This window comes from Pleurodeles waltl, chromosome 6 (genome assembly GCF_031143425.1).
Source record: "Pleurodeles waltl isolate 20211129_DDA chromosome 6, aPleWal1.hap1.20221129, whole genome shotgun sequence".
Classification (NCBI taxonomy): domain Eukaryota; kingdom Metazoa; phylum Chordata; class Amphibia; order Caudata; family Salamandridae; genus Pleurodeles; species Pleurodeles waltl.
The window spans coordinates 139,770,407-139,788,872 of record NC_090445.1 but is presented as its reverse complement, the minus strand read 5'-3'; the positions used below and the strand labels follow the sequence as shown (position 1 = coordinate 139,788,872).

The window sequence follows — 18,466 nt, the reverse complement described above, 5'->3', positions numbered from 1 at the left end:
ACAAGAATCATTTCATCAGCAAATCAGGCCACATTAAAAATAAACGTTATGTGAATCACTAGAACATATTGACTCAACAGAAGCATCTTGTGAGTGTTGCAAATAACAGTGGATCAGGGAACGTTTGTGGAGAGCAGACTACATTAACAAAATAAATAAACCATTACATTTCACCTCGACTGTGTGCAGCAGAGATGGCGTTTGCAATAAAATGTGGCCTATTGAACATTGCTTACATGGGATATTTAAAGCAGGCTTTGGCTTTTAATCACTTCAGGGCCATGAATGGAATCTAGTGTACCCCATGCTTCGATGACCCTGCTGCAGAGACTGGCAGGTTATGTTTGCCTTTCAGTATTGTGCGGATGATAAAATGAGTAACAATTATTCCATAATTTATTTATATGTCTGTGAAGTCACCAGAGCGTAGCAACCTCTACTATTTAAAAAAAACAAACATGAGACGATCTTCTCCTGGAAGTTCTCATGTCAAAGAAACCTAGTATGATGTAGCTTAGAAAGATACCATTATCCATGGTGTGCAAATAAACCAATTGACTCTCCTAGCAGAGTTGAGCTGAGCTTTAAAGGTTTACTTCGTGAACAGGCAAATAAGCTACTATTGGTGCAGCAGGTGCAGAGCACCACGGCCCAGAGCTCTGGAGGGACCCATTGAACCCAGATAATTGGTGCATTTTTTCTCTGCCACCAGCAGTCACAGTGTGCATTTTCCTTTGCTTGCACCAGGGCCCTTGACTTACACGCTACACTACTGAGGTGAGTAAGCCTAGGATTGGTGATGAAAAAACATGCAAAGTCCTAGATGAATATTACATAAATGAAATAATGTTTTTAAAGTGGCACGCAAGAGCAAGTATTTTAGGCTTCTTTCCTGTGCATGCTTTTGTGAACTATTTGGGTCAAGAAAATGGTTCTTTGGATAGGGATGTGTACAATGAAAGTTTTGTTTTTTTACAGAATTGTTTCCTGCAAAACTTTTTTTTCCAGTATCTTTTCATTGCAACGTTTTTAAAACTTCATGAAATTTGGGAAGGGGAATCTTGGCAACTTTTGCTCAGCACGTTGATAACGAGTCAGTGAGAATGGTCAATAGGGTGAGAACACACATAACCTATTGCTGCATTTCAGTGGAGCAAATCTTTTCTGGTCTATTGCAGCTAGCACCGCAGCGGAGCAGTCAGAAGAAGAAGAGGGTAAAACAGTGAAAAAATCTCCAATACTTAATGACAAGACTTTGAAGGAAGGTGGAGAAGCCTGCGGCACCATACACCTACAGTAAGACACTATTTCAGCTAAATGTTATTTGTGTAATCCAGTTCTGCCTAAGTGTGTACATAGAGTACATGAGTGAATGAAGGACATTTTCTGAACTGAGCGCCTTATGGGTGCTGGTGTGATTTTGGGGGCCAATACGAGTGTGTGTGAAAACCAGTGAAGTGACCACATGGAACAGGAGCACAAATTAAAATTAAGAGGAGAAGAAGTCCAGATTAAGGTCTGATTTAGATATTGGCGGACGAGTTACTCAGTCAAAATGATGACGGATATCCTGTTCATTAAGATCTAAATCCCAAAGGTAATAATGGGATTTAGATTTCGTGGACAGGATATCCGTTACCGTTGTGACGGAGTAACCCATCCGCTAATATCTAAATCAGGCCCTGTGTAGTCATTCACTCTTTATTCTCTTTGGTATGGCTGGGCAAAAATGTTGTAGTTTTATTTTGGTGTTCATTTCAATTCAATGCAAATTGTATCCTGGGAATCACTATCAACTATCACGTAGCAAACGTACCAAGAGATTCTCTTCAACCTGGGGTATCAATGGTGTATTTTCACTTTGGACGTTTTCCACTGATTCATGGAAAGAGTTGCAGACGCGTGTTAAATTCAGTAGAGTTTGGCAACTCTAGTCTAGAAAGATTGCTCAAAAACATCAGCTCCAGTAGGGTAGCTTTATACTCTCATTTTGTCCTTAGTTGCAAAAGAAGTGCATTCATGCCGTTTATTTCATGACTTTTGCAAGAAACGTAAGACATTTTCAGCATGTGTCTGGTGATAATAAACAGTGTGCAAAAGTCTGAAACATTAGTCTGAAGTTCCGATTTGTAACAAAATGTATTTTTTGTTAAGCAGAAATTTCTGCAGGAACTCAATATGACTTCAAATGTAATAGAAGCTTCTGTAACTGATAATGTGAAAAGGCAGTGAAAAGCGCAACAAGGTTGTTCATGGGGGCCCCTGCACTGCCCATGCCAAGTGCATGGGCAGTGCAGAGGCCCCCGGCACCCCATCTCTGCTAGCCTTTGCATGGCGGTGGAACCGCCATGCAAAAGCCGACGGAGAGGGGTCTTGTGATCCCCAGGTTAGTGCTGCTTGTAGCGCTGCCCTGGCGGATTAAGACCGCCAGCACCACCAGGCTGTTGACCGGCGGCAACCTGGCGGGGCCAGCGGTTGGACCATGGCATCTCCACCATGGTCATAATATGGATGCCGGACCACTGCTTTGGCTGCTGTTCGACTGCCACGGCAAGTCTGGTGGTCCCAGGACCGCCAGACTCGTAATAAGGGCCTAGGTATTGGTGGTTTACTTGAAGTGTTGTGTAATTTATATTTGATGTTTAGTAATAGGTTAAATCCCAGAAACCTGGAGTATAGGCTGGTAAGCTTACTTGGTTTTATTTATCTTCGCAGGAGTGAGAACGTAGACAAAGTTATCAAACAGTGGGAAGGCTCATTCTTTAAGGACAACCCTCACTTGAGGAAGAAGTCAGCCTCCCTGCGCTTTGACCTCCATCTTGAACCGGTAAATGGAGAGAGTTCGCCAGTCAGTGAGGCTGATAGCCTGCCTGACATCGAAGTTAGGCTTGTAATGAAACGCTCCTGCAGTATTCCCAGCATGTCCCAGTGACAAGTGGCGCAGCATCACCGTCGAAAAGTGAGCTACAGTGAGAGGTTGAAGCTTATGATAAAAAACGTCATCATAAACTACACTAAGAACCTGACTGTTCATATCAGGAAGGTTTGGGGAGACAAAGTCGAAATGGTTTTAAGAAATTTCCCAGGATCAGGATACAGTACAGGAATCTAGAACTAGCCTAGAATTTCTAGAATTAACAAACTCTAAAACTTGGTATGAAGTTATAAACTCTAGTACAAAAACCTTTCACTTCCTTAAAATGTGTTTCATGATACGTACGTTGTATTAGTTAATTCATCTACATCCCTTACCACATGATCTTTAGGAAAACACAGAGACCTCCTTAAACATTACTGGCAGATTAGTAATAATTCAGCACAGATCATACTAGGATAACCCAAAAGAGATTTTTTTTCCTAATTCCTTTTCCTTTCAGAGTTTACAATTTTTTGTAAAGAAGAAAACTACATGAACTTTACAATGATTTTATTGAACCATATCTATATTAGGTTCTTTGTTTAAATATTCATTTTCATTTTTAAAATAATTTTTAACAGAGCTCTGATATAAATTTCCATAACTGCAAAGGTCAGAAACTGTGGTCTTTGGGCACCTCAAGGTCACAATTTAACACATCAAACTTACTGGTGTCATGCCACATGCCCTAGCAAGTGAATGAATATTTTCAAAATGCTACTTTTATTCATAACATTACCAAATAACATATTTTAAAATATATATATTCGTTTTTTGTTTAAATTCCATTTAAATTAATTTATTAAAAACATTTATTTGGCAAATGGCAAATGTTTCCATGCTCACTGAATAGTCTTTGAGTAACAATGGGGTTTGAAAAGTCAATTCGGTACAGCAAAGTAATTACTTCAAATAATAGTATTATGGAAAGTGCAACCATTTCTGGTGAAGTCTACAAGACAGCTGCAAAATGTATATGAAAGCGTGCTGATCTCACAAGATGCTACCAGACATGCACAGCTTATTTTGAGGTTTCAATCTGAGATAAACCTTATTTAAACACATCAGTTTATAGATTGAGTATCACTTGGTCTGGAAATCAAAACAAATAGAATCCAGAAAGTTAGTGAAACTTAGGTGGTAAGCTGTGTGTTTGTGCCATGAATCTTATAGGGTGAATTGTGCCACAGAAAGTTTGCATTTTAAAACTTTCATGTTCTTATTCTTGCACTTTAGTTCATTTATCTCACAACGCAACAGTGTTTTTATCACTCCACAATTTTGTCAATAAGTAAGTTTTAACATTTCACAACTGCTAATGTATGTTTGTTTCCTAACAAATATATATTCTTTGGTTTCTCAAGAGTGAATAATTCCTCCCAGATAACCTTCTCTTCCTCTAGTTCACATTGGTACTCTCTCAATAGTATGGATGGGTTAATCTATTATAGGAAATCTTAGGTCTATTGTTTTCCTACCACGGTCCTCCTGACTTATAGTTTTTTGTAAAATTCAGCAAAATGTGCCTGTTATTTCTACATTATCTTAGCCTCTCCCACCTCCCTCAGCCTCTTATTCACTGACCTAACCATGTGCCTGGTCTCACCTCGTGAGGCAGGCCAGTAGCTTCCCTGCCTTATTTCCAACATCATACCGCTTCCTCTAGATGGGCAGTTAAATATTGCTCACTCTCCAAGTCAGAATGTGATATAATTCTCACTGTTTCAGTCTAAGCAAATCCCTTGTGCGCCTCTTTCCCTCTTCAGCATATCTAAGTTCCAGCCGTATAGTATCCTTTTCAATGTGTTTGACTTCATCTCTTATTTTCCTGCCCCTGACCACTACTAATGACATTGGATATCCTCTACCCACTTTTTATATGTCTCCAAAACCATCTCCCAGGATTCTACCATTCCAGCATTCTTATTAAAGTAGAGCCCAGTACCCTCTCTCAATTACAGACGGAGGTCTCTGTCCTTCTGGAGCCATGGATCTAGTTTCCATCCCGACAGAGGTTCTGGCCCCTCTCCTTTTAAAGTTACTTTTAAAGGTGAGCGATTTAATATGCTCCTTGCGAGATATGAGGACACTGCAAATCTGCCAAGGATTGTTTTTTTTTGCGTTAGGACATGGTCATTATGAGATAGGGACTGGGGTGCCCTAGAATAAAAGAAGTACTGTTTCACAAACAAATGTTGCATCCTCCATAGTTTGCTAATGCAAAGGCATCCAGAAATCCTTGTAGGTGTGTGGACCCTTGTCTTCCGCTATGGCCCTGCCTGCCCAGTCCATTGGAGAGTGTGAGATAAAGGTCCCAGGCCAATATCAATGTTCGCTACATTAATGGTACCAATTTAGATCCCATATTATTCAGTTGTTCTCTTTCTACAAATGGGATTGCTTTCCTTATTAAAATTAATATTGCGACCCCCTAGAGTCCATTTTGAATCCGCAGTGTGCCAATACTTTGTATCCTCCTTTCTAGGACTCTGCGGTTTGTCCGTTTCAGGTGTGTTTCCTGCAGTAGTAATCCATCTAAGATATGCCTTTTCAAGTAATGGTGGTCACTCCTCATTTTATTTTATCTCTCAGACTGTTTATGTTCCAGGACATACAGGTTGGACGTCCTACCTGTTTTGTGGGCCATCTATCACAGGTGTTTCTCTCTACATCTCCTAATAGCTCTTTCGGCAGTGCTCTTGTATGCTCCTCACATGAGTTTCATGTGTGACTCAAAAGCAAAAAATAAAACTCCTTTTCCTTCTCAAAAAACTCCTTCCCACCATGCCTCCCTATGTTTCTTGCTTAGAACTGTCCACTTCCCCAATTCCCAAGGCACCTGTTGCCTTCCCCACTTCATGCTTTACTTCGGGGATGACCAAGCCCAAACAGTATATCAAAGATGAGAGAGAAAAGCGATTCTCCAAATTGAATGCCAAGAGAATGTGAATTATATTAAAGACACTGAGGCTAATATTATGCATTATCCTTTAATGCCACTCCATGCAGCACTTCTAAGAACATTACATCATAAAGAAAGTCAATCTAGAATAGAACATTGGCAAAACATAAATAGTCCATGCACATAGAGATCTGCATCTTTTAAATGCACGATTTGTAGATCCAAAGTTGCTCCTTTCATACTGGTAGAAATGTAAAGAAACATCTAAACCCCAAATGCAATACTTCATGTAAACACTTCCGTGAAGTTGACCTATTAGTTATTATCTGTAAAAATAATTATAATGAGAAAATAATATATTTTGAAAATAAATATTTTCAGTAACAATTACAATCAAGTTTCCTAAATTCCAAAATATACTTAAACAGTACAAAAACGCAACACAAAATAAATTTTTTAATTTTTTTAACTTTATTTTAGCTTAATACGAAACCAACTGGCGTAGGAGGGTGGGTTAATGTTAGCCTCTGTGTCTTTAATGAAACCCATATTCTCTTGCCATTTAATTTGGAGAATCGCTGTTTAAATTCCAGACTGGAGGCTATCATTATGCATGTTGGTATCCCTCCAAAAAAAACAGACATATGTTCAATTGGTTTACAATAATGTTTAGCAAACGTAGTTGCATTAGACCAATCGCAGCTTTCCTGATGTATTCTAATCTTCCTCCTTTCCAAAAGGCTTGACTAACCATTTCTCCTCTTAAAGAATGAGCATAAAGCTTCAAAAAATCAATACCAGCTTCTTTCATAATGCATTTCACCCACCTATCGATGGTAGCAGTAGTGACTACTTTAAATGGTTTGACAAAAGAAATCAACAATTGATTAGTACCGTGTGGACAAAATTCACTCATACGCGAATCATATTCCTTCATGCAATCCATCACAAGCAATTTCTTTTATGAATCATATCTTGGGTAAAATTTTGTATCCAACACGGTTTTAGTTCTTCTAGTTATATCAAAGATCACCCACAAAGGGTCATAAAGGCAGTTACTTACCTCTAATGCTTTAACATCCGAAACTGTTCAGCAAGAGAACAGGAAAAGTAAAGTAGCTAGTTTCATAGGGAGTTTCTTTAACTCCAAAAATCAATTCCCTGGCCATAAAGAAAACATGCTCAGCACTAAGTTAACATCCCATAAAGTCTGATATCTCGGTCTTGGCAGTCTTTTCAGTCTGATGCTTCTAAGCACTCTACATATCAAAACAGTCTTCCCTACACTCTTGCCGTTAATCATACTATGACCTGCCATATTGCAGATCTATAACAGTTAATGGTTCTATAACTGAGACCCTTATCAAATTGTTCAACCAGGAAGTTTACCACCTCTACTTTATGAGCCTCGATGGGATCAAATTCCTCTCCATGCACCAACCTACCCAGGTCTTCCAGAATACTTTGTACCTTCCCAGGGTTCCGGGAGCCCATGTTTCCTCAAGGAGCTCTTCGGCTCTTCTGGAAAGACCTGACATTACTGAAGATGATCTAATATTTTCCATGCAAGAAGGCTCAAAGTCCCTGACTGTACCATAGGATGCTCCTCTCCATCTACATCTTTCAGTAGGCTCTCCGTGCAGGAAGAAAAAGTGGAATGTCGCAAGCGAGTTCCAAAGTCATTGGAAACCAAGACCGTGAGTCCCAAAACAGAGTTACTAGAACAAGGGAGCCCAAGTTTCCTCAAAGAGCTCTTCAGCTGTTCCGGAAAGACCTGACATCTCTGAAGATGATCTGATATTTTCCATGCAAGAAGGCTCAAAGTCCCTGACTGTACCATAGGATGTTCCTCTCCATCTACATCTTTCAGAAGGCCCTCTTTGGCAGGAAGAAAATGTGGAATGTCACAAACGAGTTCCAAAGTTATTGGGAACCAAGCCTGTGAGACCCAAAACAGAGTTACTGGAACACGGGAGCATCTTTCCTGCTTCACTTTCTGAAGGACCCTCTGAATCATTGCAAAAGGGGGCGGGGAAACATAAGTGTCTGCCCCTTTCCAGTTCTGAAGAAAGGCATTTACAGCAAGTGTTGGATTATGGCATCCAACTGTAATATTTCCTTAGTTGAAACGTGAGTCCTGAAACTGCCAACTGTCATCGTTTGATAGTTACAGCATCTCTGTTTAACAGCGCAAAATAGGCAGTAAAAAGTATTTTACACCAATCCAAAATGGTGCAGAAACTATTGCGTTGGGATGGCAATACTGTTGCCCAAAGCTTTCCTCTAAGAGGCCAGACACATCAATGCGTAGCAATACCCATCTGTCTAGCACACTGGGCGAAGAGCAGGCCACCGGTTCAAGAAAAATGCAGACCAGTCAGCCCGACTGATTGGATGGAGAGTTGGACTTTAGACACAGGCTGCAACATTTGGGTGCTATGAAAGCGAAATAGGGCATCGCGAGTCAGAGAAACTGGCGTCCCATAAATGGGAAAGAAAGGATCGGTGTATCTGGTAGCTTGTTCCCTGCCGGAGAACAGGGCCGTGCAGCACACTAAAATTTAAATGCTAAACAAAAAACGGAAAAAGGCAGCTCAAACGTTAACATTTCCATAGATTGGAAACCCAAATTACAAAGCCTAACACTTATCTTTAAACATATAATAAATACAAAGTCTAACAACATCAATTCCATAAAATAAATACAATAATTAACAAACAATGTAAGCAGTAAAGAGCAAGTGCTACTTATCTGAGGAGCAGCTATTTAAAGAAACAGATCTCTTTGTGCATGGACTATTTCTATTTTGCCAATGTTCTATTCTAGATTGACTTTGTTTATGATGCAATGTTCTTTCAAGTGCTGCATGGAGTGGCATTAAAGGATAATGCATAATGGTAGCTTCCGGTCTTGTAATAAATCTACAGGAGAGACTTTTCTCTTTGAAACTTGATTTTAACATATGTCCTCTCATGTATCCTCCATTTCATCCCCCTCATCCAATTAGGCCTCTTTATTGTAAACTGTGAGCTCCTCTACTGGTCAAGTCCAAACTCCTGCCTCAAAAATACAATTTTGGCAATAGGAGGTTGCTCCTTCATCTTAGTTAGCATTTTTCTGCCTCCAAGCCTGTGGACAACATGTACAATTCTTGAATTTGGGCTTGTACTTTTCCAGATATCCCTATCAATTCCCAGCCATTTTGGTGTCACCTTTCGGGTTTTTATCCTCCTCCCCTCCATGGCCTCGCTCTGTCCTGCCAATGCCATAGATAATTATCCATTCATCTGCACAGAGATGCCGCTGGTGCGCCAAAGGCAAGCCCGTTTGCACCCGTCCAAACCCGACCGGAACCAGGGGTAAGTTATTATGGCCAAAAATACACTTGCTCCCAAGAGGAAATTAAATGTCTTCAACTGGTGATTAACCAATTAGACTGCCCAACTTAAGTTAAAGCTGCAAAACCTAGGATTATTAAATCTCAGTGACCCTCTCATCCCCCGGTTAACCCTGTTAGCCCCTTGGACCTTCTACTTGCTAACAAAGCAGGGAGCACTAATTATACCGGAGACTGCCCTTAATCAGGCTTGCTATCAATTATTTACCTAAATTCTGGCTCCCTAGTGAAATACCAAATGGAGGTTTTCCGTCTACTGGACTCGGACTCTCCAGACATTCTACAGTTTTTGGCTGAAACCTGGCTTACTGATGAATCTTTGCCCAATATCTTAGCTGCCCTTCCTGAGGACTGATAGCTACTCTTTGTCAACAGGCCAGCTGGCACAATAGGTGGAGGTGTAGCCGCATTGATTAAGAAAAATCTAAAATCCTCAAAATTAACCCACCTTAATAATAATGGTGTAGACAGCTTATTGGTCAAACTGAAGTCTCAGGCCTCAAACACTCATATGTATTCTTACCTACCAACCTCCTGATTATAAGCTAAATATTTCCCAGCAATGTTTTGAACTATTCCTTCCCCCCCCCTTTAATTGACCATGCAAAAAGTTTAATAGTCAGCAACTTTAAATATTGGGCTAATGGCGAGAATGGCTGTCAGAAATCATTAGACCTTCCAGACCAGCTTAGCTGCCTAAACCTGCCTACTGCCTGGCTACTGGCAGCAACTAATGTCCATGCTCCCCTGCGCAGATCCAAGCTGGCCAGATGGCATGATGCAGTTAAGTGGTTAACTGATGATCTAAGGTTAGCCAAGCTGGAACAGCACCATTGCAAACGCAAGTGGCGGAAAGATTACTCTCCCACTAAGAACGGAAGTCCTCCTTTTTTACTAATCAAATTCTCCTCTCTATGAAAAAATCTAAGGGGATTTTCCAAACTGTATAAGAATTATCTAATGCTGATAGAATTTGCCCTTATCAGAATGTTTGTGATTCATCCAATACCTTCTTTATTGACAAGATCAAGACCATGAAAGATAGTATTCCAGCAAACACATTTTTAAACTCTGCTCCACATGAAGATAGGAACCTGTTTACCTTAACCATCTTTCCTATTAGTAATTATTGTTTCATTGAACTGCTGGTCAAAGTAAAATCAGGCTCACCCAATGACACTTGCCCCGGTATAAAGTCTTAAAATCTGTATTTTTTACCTTTCCTGGTCCAGGATTGTCCCCCTTTAATCTCTCTCTTTGTCAAGGCAAAGTACCCAGCTCATTTAAGGAGGCTGTAGTGATTCCTCTCCAGAAGAAAGTTGGTGAGCATACCCTCACATTGAAAAATGTCCGCTCCATATCACTGCTACCTTTCCTGGCAAAAGTGTCAGAGGCTCATGTGGCAAAATGTCTCCATTCCTTTCTTGAACAATCCACTTGCCTAGACCCTTGTCAGGCTGGCTTCTGCCCCACACACAGAATCAGTCATTCTCTCTGTGGTTGATGCTATGCATCAGGAATGGGACAAAGACTCCACACAGGCATTGGTTCTCCTAGATCTCTCTGCGGCCTTCAACACAGTTGACCACAATCTTTAGGTGGATCATCTTGAAGCTGCAGGGTTGGGAGGCATGCATTACACTGGATCAATGTGTTCCCTTACTCAGTGTGCCTTACTCCTTTTAGGGCATCAAAAGTCCATCTGGATTGCAGATTACTTCAGGGCTCTTCCCTTTCACCACATCTCTTTAATATATACATACGCTTTCTTATTCACGCACTTAGAAATATAAATGGTGTGAATTACGCCAATGATATGCAACTAGTTTTTAAGCTTGATGACTCCCCTGTGCCAAAGGAAACCTCTAAAAAAGAAATCATTTTTTATCCGTGATTGGATGAACAGTAATCATCTTAAACTCAATGCGGACAAAACTGAGATCATTAATACAAAAAGCAATATTGATTATTGATTATTGGAATGCCTATTTCTGGCCTCTAATTTGGGGAGACCTCCGTCCCCTAAGAAATCCATAAGAAGCCTCAGTGTTCTTATCAACGGCGAGTTATCAATGAAACCCCAATTAGGTGCAGTGATTTCATCTTGCTTTCTACTGCTCCGAACGATAAGGAAAATTTCTATGCTCTCATCTAAGTTGTAATTGCCTTGGTCATATGTGGGCCAGACTATTCCAATTCCTCTATGCTAGTCTTCCTAAGAGTCTTCTCCACAGGCTCCAAATAGTTCAAAATCAGGTAGCCCGTCTAATATTTTGGCAGCCTAATCACTGTCATGTTGCCTCTTTACTGAGGGACTTTCCCTGATTTCCCATGGAAGAAAGGACTGTTTTCAAAACAGGGTGCATTACTATTAAAACTCTTGAAGGTTTAAAGTCCTGCCTTTATTAGTCTTGACTTTTGAAATATACACCCATCAGGGTAATGTGTTCCTCCTCCCAGAACCCTTTGTCGGTTTCTGATTTAAAAAAAAAGAGAGAATGGGTGGTTCCAGGTTTTCTGTCCTTGCTCACGGCATCCGGAACTACTTCCCTCTTGAGATTTGAATATCCCTAAGTTATTATTCAGACAATCTCTTAAAACTTGTCTTTTCCATCAAGCATATAATTAGAGTTTTTCTTTCTCAGCAGTCTGTTTTGGTCAGTCCTCATATGCATCAGCGCCATGAAATGGTGTATATGCTCTTAATAAATGTTGGTAACATAACACAACACATTCTTCAGGTTTCCGACGTCTTCATCCACCAGAGACGTCCCATTCGATGTGATGTGCTCAAAGACCCATTCGGGTCTGCATTTTCATTACTGTTCTCCAGTCTTCAATCCAATCGCATGCTTTCTCAGGTGTCTGAAATGTCCATACTTTATCCTCAGTCACCACATTCAGTTTAACCAGAAACAACATTGTGTATTTTATCTCATCTTCCTTTTTAACGCCTCAAAGTTTACTCCTGTATGTGAACTAGTACAGAAAAGTCAGGAACCGTAGCATTGTCAAACTGCATTTTGGCTGCCTGAAGGATGACTCACAGTAGTTAAAAAGTCTGTCAATTATTGTCTGGGCCAGTACACTGGGCAGGTGGATATTATGTCTCTGAGACCTTTCTTCGGAACCTTCCAGTCTGTCCAGTTGTCTTTCATCAGCTTATCCATGGTTACTTTCAGGGTCTTGACTTTGTTTTTGATTGTGCAAACTGTTTATTCTTTATGTGTGAGTCTGTCACTCGGTTTTGTTTTTAAGTCAGTATGGAGGCAGTTGACGTCAGTCAATATTGATGGTGTCACTTCTGGTTTCCAGAATATTCTTGTCATTCTTGACTCCCATAATGATGTCTTTAAGTTTGGGTTCTGTATCGCACTTTACTCATTCTTTGTCCGCGCTCTCCCTCCCTTAGGTGTTCACTATTTGCTCTTCCTTCCTCTTCCATGAAATTAAAGCATATCTATTGTTTTAATTTGTTGATGTGTTTTCCCTCTCTATTCCCTATTCTGTTGCATTACATGGGGTGCAAGTTTGTACTGTATTTCTATATTTCTTCCCTTATCATAGTGTCTGCTTGGGCCATCGATTATCAGTATGGTACTCATCACTGCCTGCCAAAGAAGAGGGGGATTAAACATGCCATACATGCCATGCCCTATATCCCCGCTGTAACCTGTCAGCTTTCCTTCCTCCTATTGTATTTGCTTACCTGTAGGTTTTTGTCTTCGGTGGGAAGGCCTACTCAGTGCTATGCGCAGGAGCACAGAGAGCTCCTCCTGGTCAGTCCTCATTCCCAGAAGGCTGGTCCTGAGGCTCTTATCTAACCTGTGAAATATTCAGTATGTTTAGGTAGGTCTCTTGCTGGGGTCTCTACCAGCCACCCCTGCCTGTCCCAGGTTAGACTCCTCCTAAATGGGGTCATTCCTCTGGCTCCTCTAAGATCACCAGTGCTTTTGGGACCCTCAGAGCTGCTCCTCTTAGTGTACACCCCCTTATTGTGCCCGTCCTCACCCCTACACCCCCTTATTGTGCCCCGTCCTCACCCCTACACCAGCAGACAAGGCACTTGCACTGTCCCACTTCTGGACTATTACCTCGGCTAGTGCGTTTCACTGCTCCTTCGCTATTGGTCCTAACTCTCCATCAGCCTTTGCTCCCGGTTGCAGTCACAAAGCAGCACCTGACATCTTTTCCAGGGCAGTGCTCTTCTCTCTGCTCTTGTCTTTCTATTTGTTTGCCCTTCTGAGCTCAGTTTAGGCACTGCAGCCAGATACAGGACCCCTGTCTCTTGGACGGCCCATGCCACAGGCCCTGGCCCGCTGCCACTCTCCACCCAATCAGGTCATGCCCCAGTCTGCAGCCTAGGTCCGTGCCTGTTTCACCGCAATTTCACCACCTCAGTACTTGGAAGATTTGAGTGCATAGTTACTTTACTGGAGGGTTGTTTAAGGATAAATGACTAGATTATTGTGGGATTACGATGCCGGGCTCTGGAATGCTATGGTTCTGCCGCTATCTTTCTCAGAGCTTGGCCACAGCCCCCAGACCCTCAAACTCCCCATCTGCAATTAGTATCTTTACAAGGCTTTTCTACAAAAGAGACATGTATTTGGTGTTTATGATTTTGCAATGTTCGTGTTTTCAAAGGAATTACTTTTTGCATCAGTTTAGAACCAGATTTTTTAGACAAGTTTTTGTTTAAATTTCCCAGCAGGCAGTGGGGTTAACAGTAAATCCTTGTAATGGGAAATTAGGGTCTGTGAAGTTGATTACATTATCTGTTGTTGTCAGGCAGCACCGTGATATACCTGTGTAGAGGCTAGTGTAGCAAATACCTAGCTTCAAAATGTTTTCTGTAACTGTAGAACTCCATTTTAAAGGCCACTACCAATGAGTCCACAGATGCCATTTTGTTGTGGTGCATCAGTTAAATTCCATTTTTGAAGAATGACACTTGTGTATTTCTTTCTCAAACACCCAATAACAAAGATAACAATTTCACATAGCACACCGAGTTCCCAAAGTCCAGTATCTCCAAAAGCTTTGGCCTGAAAAATCGCTGCATGAAATATTCATTAAGTCAAACCTAAAAAGATGACAGGATGAATATGATACCCACACCAATAGGCAAACCACATCAACATATAGGATTTATTGAGCAAAGTAAATCTTTTGGCTTTTGCATCAAGTGTGATGATACCACAGTCACAAAAGCAATCTGTGCCTAGACTTTTAACCAAAGAGTGTGAACATTTCTGAGCTTTGAAGACAGTGTTCCCTACAATGCACTTTTAAAACTTTTTAGAGTTGTTTTTGTCATACACAAATGAATAGAAATAGGGAAACATAATTCATCTGTAACTGACTAAAACATCTGAACCTAAACACTAAGAGCCAGATTTAGATCTTGGCGGTTGCACCGCCAAGCCTCTTTAACAGCAGATTCGAGAAGACCGTCAAGTCGATGGTCTTCCGCCTATTTAGATGTTATAGCTCTGGCGGTGTACTGGTAGCAGTTTGCTGACAGAGGGAGAACATCTCAGGACTCAATGCACATCGTTCAATGGCAGTGGCTGTGGAGTAGAGGTAAGCCACACACACTCAACCATTGCCAGATGTGCCCCCATCCACCACACATGACACAATACACCACATACACACCTGAATCCATTGCCATACCACTACAACACAACACATACCTGCTATAAACACACATTGATGGACATTCATGACACATCATGCACACACCATTAACACTGCACCCACATAGAACACAACCACAACAACCAACACACCAACACAGTCATCAATCAATCAGTTTTTCTAAAGTGCAACTACTCACCTGTGAGGGTCTCAAGATGCTGTTGGAGGGTCTGGGCCTCATTTGAAGAGCCATGTCTTGAGCTTCCTCCTGAAGATCTCATCTACACAAACACACTCACACAACATCACAACTACATACATCGTGACAATGACCGCCCCACAACACCACTCACCTGAATGTTCCACGCAGCAACACAACACACAACATGCACAACAACACCCGTGTCTAATGCAAGTGGCTCACTTACTGACACAACTACAGTGCTCACTCCAGCTCCCGGCGCCTCAACCAGCAACTTGCATTGCACATACACATTCACATACTGATCACACACACACAACTTGCAGCACTAAATGACAGGTACAGGTCGCCTGGCTATGTGCACAGGTGCAAACAGTTGACAGGTGTGAATATACTGTCAATGTGGTGCCAGCATGAATTTGCCAATGAATACTGACACCATGATGATAGTTGTGTATGTGTGTGATTTGTGTAGTAGTATATGCCCACCCATCTGACCACTCGTGCCCCTGTCACATGTATGTCACAGTAACTTAAAAACATTACTGTGACATGTATAAGTCTGTGGTGTTTCAGTGCTCGTGTACAGTGACCCCCCCAACGTACACAGACAATGCGGGTTTCCTACCTTTGTGTCCAATGATGGGGGGGTTGTGTTTTCTCCATGGTCCAGTGGCAGCTGTGACGGAGAGTGTTGTCCAGTCATGTCCAAAGATGGAGGCGGAATGGGAAAAAAGGTGGGTTTTCACCCCTTCCCCCTTTCCAGTCCCCCAACACAGACTTGGAGGTCAGACTGACACTTTTTTGTTGGCGGAAAGGCAGATCCAAATCTGCTCAGCAGTTAAGTGTAGTTGATGTCCCGCTGTCAGCCGCCATAGCCCATGGTGCAGTCGGCAGAGGATGGGATTCCTTGGTAGAGACAGAGGTTTGAATGCGGGCTTTCGTCTATGGGACCGTCAACAGCGAAATACGGTAGGCAGACCGTCACAGCAGCGGAAATCTGACGGTGGGACCCTAACTGCCAAGATCTAAAACAGGCCCTCAGACTAGTCTGGTGTAAATAATATCAAAATATTTTCTTTCTGTAAAAAAAGTCCCTTAACGTACACTGCAGTACATTTATTTAAGCATTGTAAAAAATGTATATAAACAGAATTGTACATGGGATGTTAATTGTATGACCTTTTGTATTAGGTCATAAAATGCTCATATTAGCATCCACATTATTTGCCTTGCTGTAAATTAACTCATTCTGAATGTAATTGCCTGTTTTATTCCTTAGTACAGTTTTTTCTGCTTGTAATATAATACAAAGGAAATGCTTGAACTGACAGTCAGATTTAAAGGGTGATGTGTTTTTAAGACTGAAATGAAAGCAATACCAAAGTGAATGACGGCATTATTTCAATAAATACAAATATTACTGTATTTGTGTGCGCCTTTATTTGGGATGTCTTATCATTATTTATTGTTGACTTTTAACTGCAGATTTTTAGAAAGCAGTGAACACATTTACAGCAAATTAGAGGAAGGATTTATTTTGGCACTTCTAGGGGCAGGTTTTTGTGAGGCGATTGGGTCAAATACTTCACAAGGGATACTGCGGACAGTGATGAACGTAAAGGCTACCTTGAACGAGAGTGGCTGATGAAGCTTGGTAATGGTATGACATAAATATGGTCTAGAGGGGCTTGGGTGGATTTCCCCCTCCAAAAACATAAATAACAATGGAACAACATACGACTTTTAGGGATTTTTTCCTAAACCTGGTCTAAAGCCATGTTATGAAAGAGCACCCGTAAAAAAATCCTCTACTGTCATTCTGCTCGAAGGAAGCTTGATGTGTTCGGATTTACCTCAACCCATGAAAACTTCTTTTGACAAAGCAGTTGATAAACAGTGGTGAAAAGGTCATAGATACTAAGGACAAAACATCACAGTATGCTTTTTTTAAAAATTCCTACAGGTAGTAAAGGACGCACGGGCTATCATGAATGCAGCAAAGTCAATGGAGCCGGTCAAGAGAAGTTACGGGTCCACTGCACCTGGAATATGGCTTTCTTTTACTGCCAACCCATGAGTTTGGAAGTCTATTTTCTTTGTTTACATAAAAGCCCAGGGCACTTGCTATCCCATTATTAAAGATACACAGAACGTGGAATGCCAGACTGTAGCCAGGAGACGTAGTAAGCACCTTACAGGCTGATAGCGCAGACCTATTCTAAGGTTAGAGAGACATTAAAAGTTTAAACAGCAGACAGGTTACATCAATTCTACAGGTTTAGACCTCAGATGGCATTAGTCATACTGTCATAAGAACATCATCATAGCTAGTGAAATGCCTTGACACAAATCATGGTAGCAAGTGTTAGTTGACACCAAAGAAATATCGGTAATACGTTTTCACAGTCAGCATATATAGTCACTCAAAAACATATTTAAATATATATTTGGAAATTCAAGTATTTTGTCCTTATTAACTAACTACTTTCTGGAAATATGCAGATTTTGACTGTAAAATATAAGCCTTTCATTCTGGATAAATACACTCAAATTTCTAAAACCAGAAAATATTATTTTTGTTACAGTAACAATTTCCTCAAACACTCTTCAATTATTCACAAATAACTCTGTCATACCACAGAAGAATTCTGGCCCATTTGCCCATGTGTCCCCATTATATGCTAAGGGTGCCAACCATATGCCAGAATTTCCACAGCCGTTATGTGAGGCGTATGTACCATCATAGCGGTCTTAGTTAAGATTTACCACCATTATGCTGAAGCCAGTTGTGGGCATCATCATGCCATGGATGCCTAGTGGGCCTACAGTATGCCACAAATTACACACAGGGTAAGACAGTGTGTCTTCCTACATTGCTCCCCCGTTTTATTTGACTAGATGTTCTGGCACATTTGGACCATGGCCACAGACAAGCACTTCCCATTGTTGTGAGCTTTATTTTTGACCAGGGGGCTAGTGAACACTGACCTTACGTTTCTGTCTTTAAATGAGGTAACATAATAATGTATGTTTTACTGGGTAATTTCATTATGCCATGAAGGCTTGTAGGTTCATGTTGTTTTTATTATGTGTAGGCCATTCATATGTTGTTATGGATACTTTATGAAACAAGTACGTTTTCTTTATACATTATTTTATCTAATGCACTACAGAACAAAAAGACCTTGGGGGTCATTCCGACCCTGGCGGTACAAAACCGCCAGGGTCGCGGATGACGGAAGCACCGCCAACAGGCTGGCGGTTCTTCCTGGGCCATTCTGACCGCGGCGGTAAAGCTGCGGTCAGAAAACCGGGTCCGGCGGTTTCCCGCCGGATTTCCCCCGGTTGCCCAAATCCGCCATAACGGCGCTGCAAGCAGCACCGCCATGGGGATTCTGACC

At 41.3% G+C, this 18,466-nt stretch overlaps 1 protein-coding gene across 1 annotated transcript in view; it reads left to right on the top strand.

Moving 5' to 3' along the window:
- KRT222 (keratin 222) overlaps nucleotides 1-16,490 on the top strand; it is a 235,361-nt gene extending 218,871 nt beyond the window's left edge. The window contains exons 9-10 of the mRNA XM_069237608.1: nucleotides 1,179-1,296; nucleotides 2,716-16,490. Coding sequence (XP_069093709.1) covers nucleotides 1,179-1,296; nucleotides 2,716-2,932 — 335 coding nt within the window. The 3' untranslated portion in view covers nucleotides 2,933-16,490. The remainder of the gene's footprint in view (nucleotides 1-1,178; nucleotides 1,297-2,715) is intronic.
- The last annotated feature ends 1,976 nt before the right edge of the window (nucleotides 16,491-18,466 follow it).